Source organism: Saccoglossus kowalevskii, chromosome 19 (assembly GCF_978046115.1).
Source record: "Saccoglossus kowalevskii chromosome 19, keSacKowa6.1, whole genome shotgun sequence".
Lineage (NCBI taxonomy): Eukaryota > Metazoa > Hemichordata > Enteropneusta > Harrimaniidae > Saccoglossus > Saccoglossus kowalevskii.
In genome coordinates, this window is record NC_140659.1 from 12,944,914 (window position 1) to 12,967,082 (window position 22,169).

The following is a 22,169-nucleotide window of genomic DNA, read 5'->3' on the forward strand; positions in this document are numbered from 1 at the left end:
AGAGGTAAACTGAATATGGCATGAAATATTTATCGCATTTTACTTGTATTAACAGGTCATTGTCGAAGCGTAGTTTACGCACGGTTACCGTGTTCTACGCATTCACAACATGTTCACAGCGATCGATATCCACGCTGTATCATATAAAAATGATTACCAAGATTCGTTACGCAAGACCAAGTTTTAAATTAGTTGCATTTTGAAGGGGTGGGCGCTTTGCCGAATGTGACCCCAAATATAAAAATTGCGCAAAACTGGGGGGTGGGCGCTTGCCCGGGCATGGACGCTAACGCGGTCGAGTACGGTATATGTCATTTCTGTCGTGAGTTCTGATTGGGTAATGCAAATGAAAGAAAGTGAATCTTATAATCGCTTGAGGGCGTGCGACATACAGTAAATCATGGTAAAATCTGCCAAGGGTTAATGCTTCGGCCAAATAAATTGTCCTTGGCTGGCGAAGATGTCCGAAAAAAGGAAACTTATGGATTGACTTCTGTGTGTGCATCCATCCGTATCCAGCCCTATCTCACACATGATTGGACAGATCAAATTCAAACTTCACACATACATCTGACTTAATATCCAACAAAGGCATGTACTTTTTTGTTGCCATCAAATCCAAAATGGCCAACTGATGGCTATCTTGTTTTGCAATTCCACTGAGCCATACATTTGTATCTTGTACATGTCTGTGGATACTATGGATATTACCCCAGTAGTCATGTGATATCTCATGTTTATAATACAAACTGGGACTATGTTATTAACAACATTACACATCAACGCAGTGTGTAGAATAAATGTAGCAGTCAAGTATCAATGGCTGACCAGCACTTATTTGGTTATAGCTACATGTAGCTTGTATAAATTCTAGGGAGAATAAACGCATTACTAATTAGGCACTTTTTACCTTAAGGTATTTTCAAGCCCTAGCTTTTTTTTACTCAAAGCTACATCAGTAAGTGATTGTAGGTGAGCAGCTAATTAGTGAAATTAAAACAAGTGAATAATTAATGATGTAACATTAATGCAGCTACACACTGTTAGATAATGGATAACAATCACATTTAAATGTAAATTGATATGAAAACCACATTCTCATTTCCTGAAAGTATTAAGAAGATAATCTTGAAGAAAGCCTGTCATTCCCAATGACGTGCATTGTCTAGATACAACTCGCATACAGATATTTCACAGAATTTAATTATAATAAGAGATCAAAAATCTTTATCAGTATTGTACATGTATTTATTGATTTTATTGCATCTTTCTAAAAACTCATTATACGTCTTGGGTTACAAAGCATATCATTTGTTTTGTGTTTGGATTAAGATAGCTGAATGACATTTATTTTAATGTTAAAAAATCTTCAAAACCTAGCACTGCTGTTATTCTAGAACCAGATCTTGGTCATGTATGGGTGGATTTCTTGCCAACTTGGTATAGTACCTACATCAAAAAACTATGGGACCTTCAATTCATGCACATCATTTTGTTTTGTTTTTCAAATCAGATTTTAAATGGCCAACTGGCGACCATTTTGTTTGAATAATGTTCAAACATTATTTAAACATCACACATGTCATGCATATGCACATTAATTTGTTTGATGACCCAATTCAAGATGGCTGAATGGTGGCCATTTTAATGTTGAAAAAGCATCATAATCAAGAACTTCTTTCATTACGGTTATATATAGTCTTGTTTCATACATTGAACATGCATATAACAGGACTATAATGTTTTGTCAGATTGTTTTCAAAATAGCTAAATGCAAATGCTATCCTAGAGTTCTGTTTCTAACATACATTGACAGATTGCAATAACAATTTGTAACTACATTATATATCAAAATGGCTGACTCATCTCATATTGTCTCAGAGACCTCTAAGAAATTACTAATATGCAGTTATTTAATCATCTGATAAATATTTTCAATCTAAAATAGATAAATTAGTCTTAAATAACTTTTTAGCTCCGCTGTCGACTTTGTCGAGCGGAGCTTATCATATGAGTGATTGTCTGTCGTCCGTGGCTCATGTCAATGTTTTACTCTTTCGACTTCTTCTTGAAAACTACAAGCCTGAATGTTTTGATACTTGGTGTATATGTACCTTGGGTAGACCTCTCTCTGATTTATTCATTTTGTAATGATATCTTTAATTCTCTAATTTTGGTGAATATTTTTGTCATTTTTGGTAAAAAGTGATATTTTCAACTTGTTAAAAACCGCTAGTCCAATTGCTTTGATATTACATATATAGGTACTACATGTGGACCTCTCTGAGATTTGTATATTTTTTTTGTAAAGATATCTTCAATTCTCTAATTTTGATGAATATTTTTGTAATTTTTGGTAAAAAGTGATATTTTTGACTTCTTGTTGAAAATCGCAAGTCCGATTGCTTTGATACTATACATATTGTTCATTTTCTAATGATATCTTCAGTTCTTTAATTATAATGTGCATTGCTAACAGTGGAGCTATCTCGGCCGATAGGCTGCTTGTTAAAAAAAAATCCTACCATTAGTAGTGTACTGAATACCAAAATGTACAGGTATTATTATAGGCTAAATCACATTTGTGAAAACTCATTTTTATTGCCAGAAGGGGAAAGACATAATCTGAGCTGAGAATTTCTCAATGTATTTAATAAACCAATCTAACAAATAAGCTCCCTGCATTTGGTTCATCAGTACAGCAGTTTTTAATGAAATGTCTTTACAACTGATTCAGTTTGCTATGAAGGAAATCCTAGTAGTTTATCTCGATACATCATTAAATGTTAATACCTATAACTATGTTTTAAATGATGGACTTCAATGTGATGAAGAGCACCTGGACAGGTGTGTTTAAACTCACTAAAGTGGCAAGGGATTATGTACATACAGAAAACCACAAATGAAATATTTACAGAGTGATAGCTTCTCAATAGTGACTTCTGTATATATTAAAAGGTATTTTTTCAATTGCTTTTATGTGACAGACAGACACGGCACTGTATAAATTGTTTTCCCTGAACAGGGTATCCATGATGCATTGCCCCTTGCAGTTTTTAGCTTCGCTGTCGACATCATCAAGCAAAGCTAATCATATTACTGATTGTTCATCCACGTCAACTTTTTACTTTTTCAACTTCTTGAAACCACAAGTCTGATTGTTATACTTAGTGTATTATGTACTTTGACTAGACCTTTCTTAGATTTGTTCATTTCATGATATCTTTATTCTCTAATTTTGATGAATATTTTTGTAATTTTCTGATATTTTTGACTTTTGAAAACACATTATTTATCAAATTACATTATTTGTGTATAACTTTGGTACATGTGTACCTCATATAATGCTGTTCATAGGTTTAAACTTTGATTATAAATATCACCTGCATCAAATCCGTACTTTCAATTCAATCTGCATACAGGTATTCTTTCTTATACTGTGGTACAGATTGCTTGTGAAATGTGCATTGCTAGCAGCGGAGCTATCGTAGCTGCGTATTTTTTTACAATTATATTTTGGGAGTTAAAAAAAAAATAGGAAACTTCTCGTTGCACATCTTAGTGATAGATATGAAGAATATAGTGGATTTCTGTATGCATTTTTTAAACACATGCACTTAAAATAGAAAACTTTTTTTTTTTTTGCTTGATGGGATACATTTTGTCATTTTTGAATGACAAATAGTTGCTAACTGCAGCATACAAAATACTTTTGTAACTGGATAATACTTTCTGAAATTTGTCTTGTGTAACTAGAAAATTCAATGTCATTTTTCATGTCTCAGTTCAAGAATAATATTGAATTCAGAAGATTTACAGAAATTATTTGCATTAAATGGAAGTAACCTACAGTTGTATGTCTGTGCAAAACTGACAGTCTCAAATAAATGTGTAATTTGATATACTGTACTGATGCAGGTACTGATGTTGAAGATGCCATTCCAATAGAACAACTTTTTTTTCCAATGAAGATTTAAATTGACTTTATGAGGTCTCTGATAACAGGCGCTGTTATTGATTACCATCATATGAAACTCTTCCAGATAAAAAAAAGTCTACTTTTAATAAAAACTGAATCTTTATCATTTTGTCTTCTGCTCATATAGGTCCTTGACTGTTTTTTATTGAAAATATTCATTTAAATCACTTCCTGTAATGGTCCTCAGCTTTTCTTAATCTCAACCAGTTTGGAAGATAATGGAACTCATATTGATGCTGTTGCATTTGAACAAACAAATTGCATGTGTTATTGAATTTTCAACGCTCATTACATTTGCCTTTCAGCAGATTAACCCCATTTGTTAACTGCTGTGACTTCCTTTAATTTAAATTAGTTTTCAATATATTATCACAAACTCTCTATAATTAACTTACTAATTATGTGTTTTTTTTGACAAATATACTAAACTATCATTATACTTGCCTAAAACCAATTATAACTTATGAAGAATGACAACTTTAACTGTTTAATTTAACTTGTGTGAACCAATGAATTGATGACTATCAGTTTATTAAATTTGTTGCCAACATGTATTTCTCCCCTTTTAGTATCAATATATATGTATGTATAACGTCACACAAAAGTTGATGTGCAATATATGCCACGATAGTTAAAAGCTTCTGAAAGCAATTTCTCACAGCGTTTACTTTAATAACACTACAGTTTGTGTAGGCAAGATAGGCCAGGAAATTATTGATTAAAGTTTTGTATTTCATCTTCTATCTGTGAATCAAGCATGTTTTGAATTACCAAAGAACAGGAAATGTTGTACCTTTCTGAATATCTTTTACCTTCAGTTCCTTTTCTTTGTACAAAGAATTGATTAAAAGCTTCAGGTTTGACACTACTATGTAAATTTTCTTTCTTGTACAAGTATTAACTTGATACATTTCGTTAAGTTTTCCAATTTGAAATTTGTCAATGTTTTAGGATTGCCAGTCTTCTGTTAAACAGCAGAAACTCAGCTCTGTTTGTTTGAAGATCTACATGGTACTTGTAGTGCATTTATTATAATATTGCTTTCAAACATGCAAGAAGAAAAATTTATCAGTAATATTTCACTTATTACAATGACATTTTGTTTTTATTTTCAATTTATTTTGAATATTTGTTGAGATATAAATCAATGGATAACCAGTGTTGGTTTACTTTGCTTCATCTTAAAAGATCAATACAAAAATGTTGCTACTAGTATACACAAAATGCTCTTCTTGGCAACACGAAATATTCTAAAAAAAAATCAGTAATTGATGTTACTGCATAATTCACTTGAACATCTATTCACATTGTTTTCCATCATTGGCAATTTGCTTATCGCTTTTATAGTTGAATTATTTTGATTATCTTAAAGAGCATAATTTTTCACAATATGATCAGAAATGAGTGATACTGGCCATGTAAATGCATCTATATCTCTTCTATGGAAAGTATTGACCACAACTTAATTAACATGTAGTGATGACGAGTCATTGTACATTGTTTTGTTCTGCAATTTTAAAAAGCTTATTTATTTTCTTATTTGGAAAGACACCTGTCTTTGCAATTTGTTTAATTGGTATTTTAATAGCTTTTAATTTTGCAGTTCTATTTGCTGTCTAATTAAAACTAATTAGTATTCATAACATTCAGGTAATATTGTGACAATTACTATATAATATGATATGATAATTAGGCTTCATCTTCATGGTGTGCATGTATAAATTATTTGATGCTAGAATTGAGCATCACTAGATTGTAAAGATGCAAGTGTAATTGCCAATTAACAATTCAATGAATACCAATAAACCATGGCAATTGACCATGTAGCATTTTATGCATTCATCAAAACCACTAATAACATTCTTATGCTAAAATAGTACATACAGTATATACAAAATGACATGATGTATCTATATGGCGGTATTCCCAAGATAAACCACAAGGCTTATGCTTATTTATTCACAATCCTTTGGGATGACTATGGATTACTAGTATGAAATAGTGAAGATGTTATGATAGTCTAGTGATTTTCGTAGATATATTTATTGAAAGATTTCTTCCAAAATGTTTGATATGATTTTAAAATCCCATTGGAAGCTACAGTACTTAGATCTATACTTCATGCTTCACTACATGCGTGTCTACATTTACTGAGTAGTGTTTTGATACATGTACTTTGACATCTAATTGTTGTTTTACTTCAATAGTCATGATGAAGTGTGTGTAAAAATTGATAATTCACATCTTATACATGGCTTAAGTAGAAACTACATAAATGGTTATAGTTGGCCAATGTATGTGAGGCTTACATTAGCTGATTACAATCATTCATATAAATAAATAGGTGTTGGCTGCAGACACTGTTAGCGAGAATGATTTTCATTCACATTCATTTTATAGCTTATAGCACCAGAGATTGCATAATTTTAATTCAACTATCATCTGAAAAAAAATTTCAATTTCAACCGGCCATTTTACCTTGAAAATACAAGATGATTATAATAACTACTAAAACATTTTGTGTACCTAGATACAATGTCATGCAAGACGCAACAAATTCTCATCTCTGAACACAAATGATAGCACAGATGTGAATCATGTAAAATGCTTCAGGCTGTTTATGACTGCAAGCAGAATAGAGGTATAATCATAATAATAAGCTTATCACAAGAATACTGCAAAGTATGTACTCTTGCAGTAATTAAGAAACTGCATCTGTCTCCATTATGCATAGATTGATAAGTTCACCATACTGGCTTTGTCCACACTTAGCGATATTTTCATAATAACCTTAAATTGCTAAATGTTTAATATCAATTATTACTTAATTTTGTCATTTGGGGGGGGGGGGTCAAGAGGTCAAGGGCCGGCACCGTTCATCATGCATGTTTCTATTCTATTAGAAGTACATTGTACATCCCCAATTGCACATAACCCAAAAATGTGTTTTATTTTGAACCATTAAATTATGATTTTCCCCTATTGAAACACACTTATAATGTACATAAGTGTATAATTATGCCACTACTTTTACTAAATATATTAAATTTTTTTTATCTTTTTTAACCATAATTTTGTGGTTGGTCTGGCTCTAATTTTTCCTGTTATAGTTCAACATGCTTATAATTCATATTTTTATTTTGTAAAAAAAATAGATTTTTTTTATATAGTTTGTTAAAATACAGGTCATGGACATATTTTTAAATTACCAAAATAGTTTTCGAACTCTTCCTATATCAAGTCAACTCAGGTGTGTTTTTGTTACGGCTCATTTATTTATTTCTAGACATGCAGAACAAACTAGTTTTAATGCAATGTTGAACTTCAAACTCAGACAAATGAGCTAATTAGGGTAATAGATATCCACTAATTTGTCTTGGCAGTGTTTTATAGTTTTATCATAGCTTTTCCATTGAAATCTATTGCTTATGCCACTATTGGTATTTGAACATATGCTTTCTACCGGGTAATACTCAGATGCAGTGACACAGTTGGTTTATATAATCTGATTTTGTGATTCCTGTCGCATAATCTGAGGGTGTCATTTTGTTTTCGAGTCATGTGATCACTTAGCACTAGATGACGTAAATAGGCAGGAAATAATTAACACTTAGAAGTAACAATGACAGGAATTTTGAGTTTAGAACAGGCAATGAAAGGAAATCGCATGTATATTGATCACTAGTTTATTCTTATTCCCATCAATGTATCTAAGCAGTAAAATCTATTAAGGTCTTAACCATATAACTGAGACAATGCATCTTCACTTTTATGTCTTTATTATTAAATTATATTATACTGTGACATCATATTTTAAATGCATCAGTGTGATTGGTCAGACATGTAGACATTTAGACGATGTGATGTAACACAGTTATAATTTAAAACTGATACAGAGACATTGCATACATTATATCTATTCACTTGTGCTTCAGAAGAAGTCCAAAAAACAGGATTTCACCTTACGATTGTCCATCCCGTAGTTTGACTGCCTGTATCTCAGACATAACTAGACTGATCATATTCAAACTTCACCCATACATTATGGAATACATTATTTAATTTGTTTTGTGTCATGATCCAATTCAAGATGGCCGAATGTTGACCATTTTAATTCCAAAAATTCATCAAAATCAAACATTTATATTATTCCCAATCCAGAATCATACAGTCATGTATGAACGGATGTTGTTCATATTTGGTAAAATATAGGACCTTAATGCACATCTTTGTTTTGAAGATTGGCTGCCTGGTGGCAATTTTATTTTCACGAATGCTCTTTCAAAGCCACATCTCTGACATGCCTTGATCAATAATGTTCAAACATCACAATATAAATCTTGTCACACATATGTACATGTGATTGTTCCACGATCCAATTAAAAATTTAAAGCTAAAAAAAATCATCAAAATCAAACCTTCTTACAATTCTATGACTCTATTTCAGTCGTGCATAGACAAATTTGGAAAACTGTTCATGCACATCTGTATCAACTTGCATGTTATGGTTCTGTGCAGTATTTTATGGTATGCCAAAGCAAACAATTACTTATTTACATGCATATATATATAGAATGTCATTTTCAAATTTAGTCTTTTAGAATTCACAAATGTCATGGTTGGCATAATATGCATGTATATCATGCAATAGAACATATTGTGATTCATAGAATAGCATAGCCATTTTCAAGACCAAAATTGATAAAATTGCTTTGGCATTATAAGAATGATATAAGCAATGTCAAAGACATCAAGACAAATTCATTAAATATCAAGACGATTATCTTTGATGCCTTTATGATTTTCAAGCCCTGGAATAGAATAGGATAGAGTAAGGCTGTACCAACCATCCTACAATTGGAAAAATCAATAAAAACGGATATCTGACTTAAAGTCAAACATTGTACGTGACATTTTTTTTCGCTTGGAATTAATTTTCCCTATTTTCGCTGAAGGAATGATTCAATGAGAATAAAATCTAGCAAATGTACCTTTATTCCTATATTTTTCATTCAACTTCATACAAAACACCCAAAATGTCTTTTCAGTGAAAATTAATTCCAGCCAAAATAAAGTATTTTACAGTAAACTATTATAATTTAAAATACTTTTTATTGTTGTCTGTGTGCCAGCTTTTTGAGTTGTAAATAGTATTAATACTAAATGTAGATCGATAACTTCAGGATTCAATTTTGGATGGTAAATCGTACATTTGGATGTAATTTTAATATCTATCATTTTCCTTATATACTGATTACTTGAATGTCATAGTGTACTCAAAGTTGAATGGCATGAACTTAGCAGTCATATAGGTTAATTATCCCCATAGGAGCCATCTTTGAATTCAGCATGCATGAATATTAATAATACAGATATACTTCCCGTATGCTACAATTTTATAAAATTTGGCCTGTTGAAACTGGTTGCCCTCTTAAGTTGAGTCTCAACTCTAAAGTTCAAGCCCCGATATACTATAATATGTATATATGCATTTTCTGCTGCCACAATGTCCAGGGGTAAAAGCCATATTTGCCGTATGTGTGCATGTATACTGAATCATTAAAATATGGGTTTCTAAAACAATTACCGGTATACCACATTTAAAGCACATGCATGTAAACAAAAAAATTACATTTGTTGTATACTGGATTTATTTTGACCATATATCCACCTGTCATTTACAGACCATAGACATACCTGGAACCTCTGCCATTTGGGCAAGTGTATGCACTACTATTGGAGCAAATACATATATATTCATGAACACAATTTTGTTTTGTGTCTTTACAGAAGTGTTGCGAAACTCATCGATGGTAAGGCCTTTGCTAAAAAAGTGAGAGCTGAGGTGAAAGCAGAAGTTACTGAGTGGGTGAATCAGGGGAATCGTCCACCTCATTTAAGTGTTGTCCTCGTAGGAGATGATCCAGCCAGTGCTTCCTATGTTAGAAGTAAAACTAGAGCAGCAAGACAAGCAGGTATGTTGTAAAAAGTCAATCCTTGCTGTAAAATTATGTTACTTGTACTCTACTTGTCATAGAACTGTTCATATTTTACAATTACGTCATTGATATATTATTTGTCATTTTAACACGCTCAAATAACAAGTACAATTTAAGACAAAATGTTGTTCATCTTCAACATGGTCATTGTCACACATAATGCAGATTCTGTCTTCAATATCCATGCACATATGCCGACCTGTTTCATTTTTTGACTGGTTGCCAAGTCTAAACTCTGTTTATTTGCGAAGTTCACTGTTTTTCACATTTGTTAAGTACATGTTTACAATGTAGTTTGCTCTTCATATATTGAATGGGTAAAGTGAGTGACAGTCAACCCTTGGGTTAAATTCAAACACCCAATTTAAAAGTGAATTCTTGTCAGTTTGATGAACAATTGTGACGTTAAAAAAGGTGATAATACACTTGTTATCTTTCGGCACTCATTTGAGAATACAACTCTCGAACTATAATTTTAAATTCAGTTATTATAAATTTAATCATTGTTGCGCCTATAATCTTTCCACTCACTAATGATCTTGACCCACAAATCAATCAAGTCAATCACAATATATGTGGGTGGCGGGGTATGTATGGTATATTCATTCAAACTTTGTGTTGTTACTCATAGTGGGTTACTTCTGCACATTTATTTTTACAATTTGATTCAAAATTAATATTTATGATCTGATTCAATTTCTACATATATGTAGGTTTCTTCTCTAATATTTGAATGCACTATATGCCTAAAAACTCCTGCATGTTGGGTAGTAGGCAAATTCCATAAAATAATGTAAAAGCTTATTTTTTCAGTGATACCTATTCACTTTTATTAGCTCTGCTGTCAACTTTGTCGAGCAGAGCTTATCATATGAGTCATTGTTCGTCGTCTGCATATACTTTTTCGACTTCTTGAAAACTACAAGCCTGATTGCATTGATACTTGGTGTATATGTATACCTAGGGTAGACTTCAGATTAGTTCATTTCATGATTACTGGGGTGTATCTTTAATTCTCTAATTTTGATAAATATTTTTTTTCATTTTTTGTAAAAAGTGATATTTTCATTTTCTTGTTGAAAACCAGTAGTCCGATTGCTTTGATATTATACAAATAGGTACTACAGGTAGACCACTCTCAGATTTTTAGCTCCGCTGTCGACTTTGTCGAGCGGAGCTTATCATATGAGTGATTGTCCGTCGTCGTCGTCTGTGTCAATGTTTTACTTTTTCGACATCTTCTTGAAAACTACAAGCCTGAATGCTTTGATACTTGGTGTATATGTACCTTGGGTAGACCTCTCTTAGGTTTGTTCATTTCATGTTGATATCTTCAATTCTCTAATTTTGGTGAATATTTTTGTCATTTTTGGTAAAAAGTGATATTTTCGACTTCTTGTTAAAAACCGCGAGTCCAATTGCTTTGATACTACATATATAGGTACTACATGCGGACCTCTCTCAGATTTGTTCATTTTGTGATGATATCTTCAATTCTCTAATTTTGGTGAATATTTTTGTAATTTTTGGTAAAAAGTGATATTTTCGACTTCTTGTTAAAAACCAAAAGTTCATTTGCTTTGATATTAAATATATAGATACTACATATAGACCTTTCTCAGATTTGTTCATTTCGTGATGATATCTTCAATTCTCTAATTTTGGTGAATATTTTTGTCATTTTTGGTAGAAAGTGATATTTTCGACTTCTTGTTAAAAACTGCAAGTCCGATTGCTTTGATACTATACATATTGTTCATTTTCTAATGATGTCTTCAGTTTTTTAATTGAAATGTGCATTGCTAACAGCGGAGCTACATTTGTATCTCAGCCGATAGGCTGCTTGTTTTATTTTGTGATATCTTTAATTCTCTATTTGAAATGTGCACTGCTAACAGCGGGCTATCTCAGCCGAGAGGCTGCTTGTTTAATTATTCATGGCATTTATGTCTTGTTTGTTGTGTAATTATCTACATATAGATTGGTCAATTCAACTACAAAGTTCACCTGAATTAGATTGGCTGTAATGTATATCATTAGGAAAGCTGAAAACAAATTAACCAAACTTGAAATGTCATCAACTTGAAAATGAATGATGGATCTTGTGGTATTAGTGAATCATTAAACATTTATCCTATTTAAACCTATAGAATTATCTTTGAATCTTTGTTCTCAATGTTCAATTTTATCTGTGTGTACTGGTACTACCAGAATTCTTAAATTGTAGGATTCAATTTCCTGACAGTGATATTGTAATGCACAGTATACCTTTGTCATGTACGTCTTCACCCCTATTTCCCATATTTAACCCCAATTTGAGAATGTAATAGTACCATGGTGGATAATTATTTCCGTGCTGCTCTCCTGCTATTTACATTGTCCAATCTCCTCTGTTAGCATGCATCGTACAGAGATGACGTGGCTGGAAAATTGAAAAGAAATAAATTAATACTGGCAAGAAATTGTAGAACAGGATGGCACACCTGGGTAAGATGTGGAGACTATTTGATTAACTTTTGATTGAATCTATCAGAAAGAGTAATAGGCTACCAGGAAACTAAATTACAAACTTACTCTAAACAGAAAAAAAGCACTACTATTGAAACAAATTGGAAAACCCAATTTGACACTAAACTGATGTTGTTGATCAAATGGTAAATGCCATCTGACATTGAATTGAATTAGGATATTATTAACGCATCAAAGGAGTCTTTATTTGGCTCCATAGTCTTCACTTTTATACTTTTATCATTAATTACTCCTACATGTACCATTTACCTCACATTGACAGATATAACCCTGCAGTCTTTTAAATAAACTAATTGTTTCCATATGCCTTGCAGTGATTTACATTTATTGTACTTTGCACTTTACCTTTTTAGGAAGTAGACTTTCCAAATAAGGAATCTAACTGTACTTGAACTTCTTTACATATATCGTTTTCAAATAACTCTGAAACCATAAGCTCAAAAAAAATTCATTAGGTATACGGGTGACAAATACATTACCTGATTAGTAATTACAAATTCATGCGTATTACTTAAGCTATTGCATACTGATTCATTAATTTCAACATCTTTCAGCTGTATCTTAATGTTTTCAAGTCCATAAATTCTCCAACAAAACATTTTACCCATTGTTATGGAATTTTCTATAATGTATTTACTAATTTTAGACATATTAGTCACATTATCGCAATGCCTACAAGTCTTCATAGAATTTGTTGAAAAATGCGGAAAAATTTATGCAGGCTTATTTGTATGAAAGGTGACAAAGGTTTACTTTGCCAAAATGCATTAGCTCATATAAAATGAAATTCTTTGATGTTTGTCTATACACTATATCTGCATTATTTACTTACTTTCACAATAACAAATCAGTACACTGTAAAGTTCATGCTAGTATTTATGCAAAGCCACGTTTAGTACCCGGAAAGTAATGTCTAGCTCTTTTGATAAAACAACAGCACTATTCTGTTTTCATTTTTCTGTATAATATTTTATGTCATGTTCGTTTTATTTGAAAATTAGTTACAAACTTAGAATTGCAATTAATTGAACCATATCTCGTGTATTGCTGTGATTTGGTGAATTTGTATATGCTCTGATTGTAAATCTGCGCTTCTTCTTTTGTTCATATTCTTGTTTTCTTGTTTTGAAATGAAAGCACTGATAAATCAAAAATAATGAGTTAGCAATTTCAGGTTTTGATAACTTATCCTTTTAGATATATTATTCAGCAGTACGTAACTTGGTCCTAGTATATCATGCTTAAGTATGAACAATTTAAAGGGCGGCAGTCGTTGTGCCGCGTCCTGTTCGATATGGGACTCGTAGCTACGTATACAACGCGTGTAAAATACATTGTTTATTTACATGAAATTCGAACATGCGCTGAGCGACAGCCACAGTGCTTTAAGTGACTCATGTAATTTATATTTTTGAAGAAAATTTATTTCAATACTGTACGGAGGGCTATTGATATTTGACACTGATAGTACAGTTCAAGGACATGATATTATTCAAACTTGAGCTATAGCTACAATTTTGCTCACCTGAATCATAATGTACGTTTATTCAACTGATTCTATCAACCATAGTTAATATTTTTCTCATACACCTGTTAATTAGTCAAATGATGCATCAACACATTCTATTGAATGAAAATAAAATTTTAGTGAGGTCATACTAGTGACCCTTTTCTTTGTAATTTTGCAGTATTGAAATGCGATTATTTTATATCGTCTGATGTTGCACCAGGAAGATGAATCACTGCCAATCATCATAATCAGTGTACCTTCTAACATACAACCTGTATAATAGTTTGAGTTTAAAAAAAATAAAATAGAAATTTGAGTCAGTCGTTCTGGACTTCATAGCAACATTCCTCAAGAGAACATTTTGTTAGAGAAATTACTTTTTTTATTACACAATGAAGCATTTTTTTTTATTGTATCAGTGACGCATTAAAACAGTTCAGAGGTCACACTGATTATAATAACCTTATATAATTTGAGTAATTGCCAACTAATTTATTTTAATCTGGTCATCACGAATGCTAGAACTATGTTTACATTTATCACTAGAAATACTGGGAAATTACTGTATTTGCTCTATTAAAGTATATGCACATGTGTAAATAGTACAGGTGATTGAGTCTATCAAAGTATGATGTATGTACTCCAATAGTCTACATTTTACATGTAGCATACAATATATGTAATTTCTTGGTGGTTCTTATGTGCATCTATTTGAGATGCCCTTCTAATGCAGTATAAAAATACTGTTTCCATAATTATTGTTACTTCCTAAAATTGTTGGAGTGTGGTACAAGTACCCAGGTATATATACCTGCTTGCCAATGACAGTTCTATTTAATATGTATTGTCAATACCACTCTAGATTTTAATATGACATGAAATTGTAATGTTGTGGTTTATTTCTTGCAAAAATAAATTCTTCACACCCGACCACCACCACCACTTTTACTTGTGAAGTTGTGAACAAAGATTAAAACATCCCAACCATCTATTATCCTCTAATATGAGGCTTATCTGGATGCCTATCCATAGTTTTGCTATGCTGATGCAATAAATACTTGTATATATGTATAATAATATAGGAACATCCAATGAATACTAATTTCTATTTGATTAATTTTTACATCAAGGTATCTAAACCCTCCTAAGCTTGGCCCTTTATTCATGTTATTAATTTTAGCAATCAGGATCAAATAATTAGTTTCTTATACAATCATACCAAATAGAAAAATCTTAATTCTGAAGACAATCAACTTATAACATGGTATTAGATACACAGTAATAATCTAATTAGATTTCACCAGTGATCTAATACCTTATGAATATCTCTTGTGTGCAAAATCTTTATAAATTGTGTCTGGTTTAGGGAGCGCACAAGATGCATCATATTGGCAATGTAGATCAGTTTGTTTCTTATTTAATAAGAATTAAAAGTAAACTTAGCTTAATAATTTCACTAGTTTTTTTTAGTCCCCGTTCAGACGCAGTCCGAAAACGAGGACTTATGTTTTGACCTCCGTGTGTCCGTGCATGCATGCGTGTGTCTGGACCTGTATCTTAGAAATGCCTGGACCAATCACAATCAAACGTCACACATACATCATACATGATATTGTACATATGCACGTCAATTTGTTTCACAATCTGATTCAAGATGGCCGATTGGCTGTCATTTTTGTGCTAAACATCATCAAAATCATTTTTCGGCTGTTTACAGATGGATTATGTTCAAAATTGGTATATACGTTAGACATTATAGGACCTTGATGCACCTTAATAAGATTAAAAATGGCCGACTGGCGGCCATTTTGTTTTAATGAATGTGGTTCTAGTGCCATATCTCTGACTTGCTTTGACTGATTATGTTCAAATTTTAAATATTCTCTAAAGATCATGTCATAGATGTACATATATATTGGTTGACGATCCTATTAAAAATGGCCGAATGGTGGCCATTTTTGTGCTAAAAAATTATCAAAACCAAGCATTTCTCGACTGTTTACAGATGGATTTTGTTCAAACCTTGTATATATGTTAGACATTATAGGACCATGATGCACATCGTTTTGTTTTTCAGATACATGTAAGATTCAAAATGGCCGACTGCCAGCCATTTTGTTTTAATGAATGTAGTTCTAGTACCATGTCTCTGACTTGCTTAGACTATGTTCAAATTTTTAATATTCATTATAAATCATGTCATAGATATACAGATATATTGGTTTGATGATCCTATTCAAAATGGCCGAATGGTGGCCATTTTTGTGCTAAGAAATCATCAAATATCAAGCATTTCTGGCATTTCTGGATGGATTTTGTTCAAACTTGGTACATACATTAGACATTATGGGTTCCTGATGCACATCATTTTAATATTGAATGCAGCTCCAGTGCCATATCTCTGACATGCTTTGACTGATTATGTTCAAATTATACATGTATTCAAAATGGCTGATTTTGTTTTAATTAATGCTGTTCCAGAGCAATATCTCTCAATACTTGTTTGACGATCAGATACAAATGTCAATCATTTTAATGTTAAACAATCATCATAATCATATTCCTGACATGTTTATGTTCCAGCTATATTACTTAAAACAAAACTATATATCTTAAATTCGATAACTAACTGGGACTGTGTGTGTTTTTTTTGCGACAAAAACAATTCAAGTTACAGTTGAAAAATACTTTGTTGCACACTCAGATGAAATGGAAAATGAATGATAGGACATTTTGAAGATCACTTTCAGCCAAATAGTTTTATCATAAAGATTTTTTGGAGCAAATTTGCACAAGTACCGGTAATAGCAGAAAACTCTAAATGATAGAACAGTTAGCTGAACATGCTATCCTCAAAAACTTTAAAAAAAACTTTAAAATGTATTGCTAAAAGACTTATCTTGAACAGTTATCTTTGAACAATTCCTATATGCTGCAGCCATCATTCCTGCAGTATGTAATATTTGAAGACTAGCTTCCATGCAATCATTTGGATAATAAATTAAACTGATATGCAGAAACAAGAATTATCTGTCCCCCCTGGATATAGAAGTTTAATCTGCATTTGAAGCTGCAGAACATTAAACAGGCTTTTGGGGATCAGTTATAGGTTTAGTCAGATGTAATAATATAGCCACAAAGTGCGTGCATGTAATCAAATTTATCTGAAAAATATTGGGGTTTAATCATATTCTAATTTATGGTTTGGGTCATGGGTGGCTTTCACTATAGTACTATAATCATAATGTGAAGGAAAAACTTTAATGGAAATGAAAGGCTTAATATAATTGGAAGAGAACATGCATATACATGTATTGTAGGACGACAATCAAGTCTCAGTATGATGATTTCTATTAGGCCTTATACGTGACCTCTAGGGTCACACATCCTGGTACTTTCTGGGGGTAATTCTAATACTATAAGCATCAGTTCCTAATTGCCATGTTTAACTGGTTTTAAACTTTAATGGCAATTCCTGCAGTTTTGACTGAAAGTACAGAGGACATGCAAAGTACTGTAAAACACTTTATTCGTGTTGGAATTAATTTTTGCTGAAACAATATTTTGGGCATTTTGTGTGAAGTTTATTTTCACTTATTTTTTTTTTTTTTTTGATCAGTAAAATATAGAAAAAGGTATATTCGCTGAATTTTATTTTCCTTGAGTCGTTTCTTCTGTGAAAATAAATTGCAAACAAAAATAAAGCATTCAACAGTAGTTTTCACCCAATTTGTTATTGCATGCTTGAGGTGATTTAGGTACTATTAATTTATATTGGTGTTATTTGTTTTTGTAGGTATAAGTGCAGAGACCATAAGACTCCCATCAACAATAAGTCAACATGAACTACTAGATTTAATTCATTCACTGAATGACAGTGTGAGTGTAGATGGTATCTTAGTACAATTACCAGTTCCTAAACACATAGATGAAAGAACAATATGTGATTCTGTACGACCAGAGAAAGATGTGGATGGATTCCATGTTATGAATGTTGGAAGACTATGTTTAGATCAAAAGACTTTATTGCCAGCGACTCCATTTGGCATTATGGAACTAATAAAACGAGCAGGTAAGAATCTTTATTACATATATTTTCTGCAGATTACTTAGCTGTTATTGAATAACATCGGTATCATCTCTTACTAATATGCAATAATATTGTCCCTTTGCTCATGAAAACGCGGCTACAGAGTGCACTGCTTCACCTGCAGGCTATAGGGTTGTTATATTATTCAATGTACATGTATAGTAGTAGCATTTATGGCACATTCTGAAAGGTCAGCAGGTAATATGCTTTCAATATGTGTACTGTGGTATAACCTTAGTTTTGAACACTGTTAATTAAACACTCTCTCTATACCGCTCTATAACTATTACCGGTATAATGAATTTATCACACTGATATTATAATAAAATCAACAAACAGTCCTTAATTAAAAAAGAAAATAATGGAAGGTTCATACGTTACATGTGCAGCAAAGAAACAGTATAAATATATCTTTTGAAAGAGCAGAAGGTATACTTCTTTTTCACTTGAAATTAATTTCAAAGTAGGGATGGAGTAATAATAAAAATGAATCCACTTAAAATTTCCTTTTTCCTCTATTTTACATGTAACATTAAAAAATTCAGTGTAAACAAATAACTAGAATTGCAGTAAAATTAAATTTGGCTTACGTGTACATAAGCACTTCTAATGAAGCAAATATATTTTAATGATCAAGAGCAGTGAGCAGTTTTATCCCCTCACAGTAGACAGCTAAAATTCTTTTCATTATAGATTATATAGTAATACTCTCACACATTATTACCAAATTTAAATGATCTAGATTTAAAACTGTGTATAAACAAGAAATGTTGTAACTTTGCTAAAATTATGTGATTGTATTTCTGATAATATGGTTTTATATTCACTTAATTGGTGACCTAAGTAGAAGAATATTTGGTAGGTTTTTTTTTTAACACTTCAAAATATAAATAAAAGAAATACTCTTAATAAAATCTACAATAACTTGTCTGTACTGTACATCTGATTTATTAAAGTGCTGTTTGGAGTCATCCCACGTATGCTTGTTCATTTCATTTACATGTGTGCTTCACCTATGTTGCTTTAGTCCTATGTGATAAAATATCGCACATTGTAGATGGGTAAAAAGAAGGAATTCATAGTGCTGCTATTGCTTTCATGTCTTTCATAATACTGCGTTCTATATGATGAAAAGCCAAATAAACAAATGGTATTCCTAACTTCTTTTAAACTACCGGTACTACACAGATATTTAATATTTAAATATCATTATTTTGGGGGAAATTCTTGCATTCATTCAGTATTTTCAAATAAAATTATATTTCCCACATTTGTGCACTATTAAATAATAGTGTATGCTATTAAAATATCGTAACAATATTGTAAAATATATTCTTTGTGGTGGAGCAAAATTTATGTCAAATTTAAACCAGTCAGTTTAGACAATAAATTTTATTTTAGTGTTAGCAACTCATCGTTCTTCCTACAGACTTACCTCGTAACTGATGAATCATGGATTGAATCTGTGCTAAAACTAAGAAAAATGCAGCAAACAGTTTTACTTGTTTTTAGACAGGGAACATCTCAACCCTTTCATTTTTACATTGACAGATCTGTCAGACTGTACTGAGGATATATCTTAAGAATACTATAATGTCATAGGTTACACCATCGCATATTTAATATTGGAATGAACCCTATTTACTTCTATATTTAGTAAAATATTTTGACCTAAAATTGGCATATTAGCAATAATCTATGTAAATGTAATAGGTCAGTATACTACTGCGTTACATTTAATATTAAATTCATACTCCTGGTTTGCAGTTATTGATATACACATCTGGGTTAATTAACACATTCTAAGGCCATGATCTATGAGTTGGGTAATGAACATAGAAACAAGATTGTACTGTTTTCTTACAGGCATAGACACATTAGGCAAGAATGCTGTTGTATGTGGACGATCAAAAAATGTTGGATTGCCCATAGCAATGCTTTTACATACTGATGGAGATCATAGTAAGTATAGTACAATATATCAACCTACTTTTCCATGCACACAGAGTTATTGCATGTCGTGGTTTATAAAAGTCAAGTATGCACCATACGTTTATGCTTACCTCATTATAAGCAGCCAGGCCTTCCATTACATTAACTAACTGTAAATCATGTTCATCAAATGTACATTGTTGTTTTTCATCAATTTATAAATATGATTGCTAGGTGATTTTTACTAATTCACTTGGAAATTGTGACTATACGCCTTAATGTCATAATTTTCATTCAATTTTGTACATGTTGAGTGCAATCAACCACAGTGACTGCACACATGTGAGGTACATGTATGACGTATATCACCTAATAGTGGTACATCTCTTTGAGGAAATTTCAATAAAAATGATAAATGCATCAGAAGTGTCAGATGTGTCCTTTAACAGGCATGTTTTTCACAAAATGAAGTGTCTTGTACTCTACTACACCACATCCATTTCACTCCTGAGATCTAGGTGAACCTGCATGTATGTGTGGTACTGTGGTTTGTATATCTACTCAGCCATCTGCTTACTCGGCAGTATATAAGAGTACATTCTGCCTAACCTTCCAAACACACTGTATCACATTTTGGGATCAAATGAAGCCAGACGATAAAAGCTCTTGGTTCTTGTCCTCAATGCCTGCCTTACCATGGGTATCCTTATCACAAAGGGTAATGGATTTCTACTCATGGATAGGCTCTTTTCTTTCATGTTGCCTCTCTTAAGAGTTTGGGCTTCCAGATCTTTAATTTTATATTTTGTTGATCTTGGTAAATGAATGAATGAATAAATAAATAAAAAGAATTAATTAAAAGTATCTGTATATTAGGAAATATAAATTTCAACTATCGAAGACAACAAACACATTTGAAAACAAAGTTCATGGTGAGAAAATTCTGATAACTTTAAACATTTTGCTCAGATCTGTGTTCCCTGCATCATTTAGTTTGTACAGAGAAAAAGGTTTGCTTTGACCCCCTGCATGTCTGTAGATATTCTTTCTGTACTGTCTATATGCATTCTTTGTGACAAAGAACAGACACGTAGCAAAGTTTGATGTAATCCTTCACCTGCTGAGTGCTTACTTTACGGTATCATCATATAATAATAAGGCCTGATGAGGATACTGATCCAAAATTTGTAATGGAAAAGGGGAATCATGCCCCTCTTCCTTTCAACCCGGCCTTGATGGTTTCTTAGCTCAATGAAATTTGTCATGTAATCCTATGAGAACAAAGTGACTTGAAAACACAAGTCAGATTCAGAAACAGGATATTATATAAAGACCTGCAATGGACCATTCTAATTGAGAATTACTATGTTAGAGTGCAAATTACAAGTGTTGATGTATACAGTGTAGTGCATTTTTCCTGCCCAAAACCACATACATTGTAATTGTATGTTTGGGGGCTATGGCAGGGCTGCATGTCAATCAGTCTATCATTATGGCATTATGACATGCATGTACATCAAGATTTTTGAATCTACAAACAAAACATAATAAGACATACAGTGATTCAAGTCAATCTAGTTAAGTTTCAAAGATATTATTTCGTCTGCAGTTCACTATGTAAGCTCATGTACTAACATTTGTCAATGTTGATGTCCACTATTATTCTCCTAAATACCTACATGTATATTCAAACTTTTTATCTATCCCAGGAAAAATATGGCGCCTTCAATAGATGTTGATTGTACTGCCAATTCTCCAAAATGTTCTTTAATTTTGATTATATTGTAGACAATTGTAATTTACCAGCTGTTATGTTGTTTCTCAGACTCAGGAATTGGTGCTGACAGCACTGTGACTATATGTCATCGGTACACACCCCCGGATCAGCTAAAAGTATTTACAAAGACAGCAGATATTATAATAGTAGCTGTAGGTATACCTGGTCTAATAAGAGCAGATATGGTGAAAGAAGGTGCTGTTGTAATTGATGTTGGAATAAATAGGATACAAGATGAAGAAACTGGCACCTACAAACTTGTAGGAGATGTGGATTTTAAAGGTAACTATGTTTTTGTGGCTTGTGGTAATGAATGCAGTTTGATCACTTGTGGGAATAACCTCGCAATAAAA

The 22,169-nt window shown here is 32.0% G+C and overlaps 1 protein-coding gene across 1 annotated transcript in view; it reads left to right on the forward strand.

The window, feature by feature from the left end:
• The window catches only part of LOC100372318 (bifunctional methylenetetrahydrofolate dehydrogenase/cyclohydrolase, mitochondrial-like), a 54,513-nt gene that overhangs the window by 27,483 nt on the left and 4,861 nt on the right, over positions 1–22,169 (forward strand). The window contains exons 2-5 of the mRNA XM_078008772.2: positions 9,770–9,954; positions 17,814–18,089; positions 19,974–20,069; positions 21,865–22,098. Coding sequence (XP_077864898.1) covers positions 9,770–9,954; positions 17,814–18,089; positions 19,974–20,069; positions 21,865–22,098 — 791 coding nt within the window. The remainder of the gene's footprint in view (positions 1–9,769; positions 9,955–17,813; positions 18,090–19,973; positions 20,070–21,864; positions 22,099–22,169) is intronic.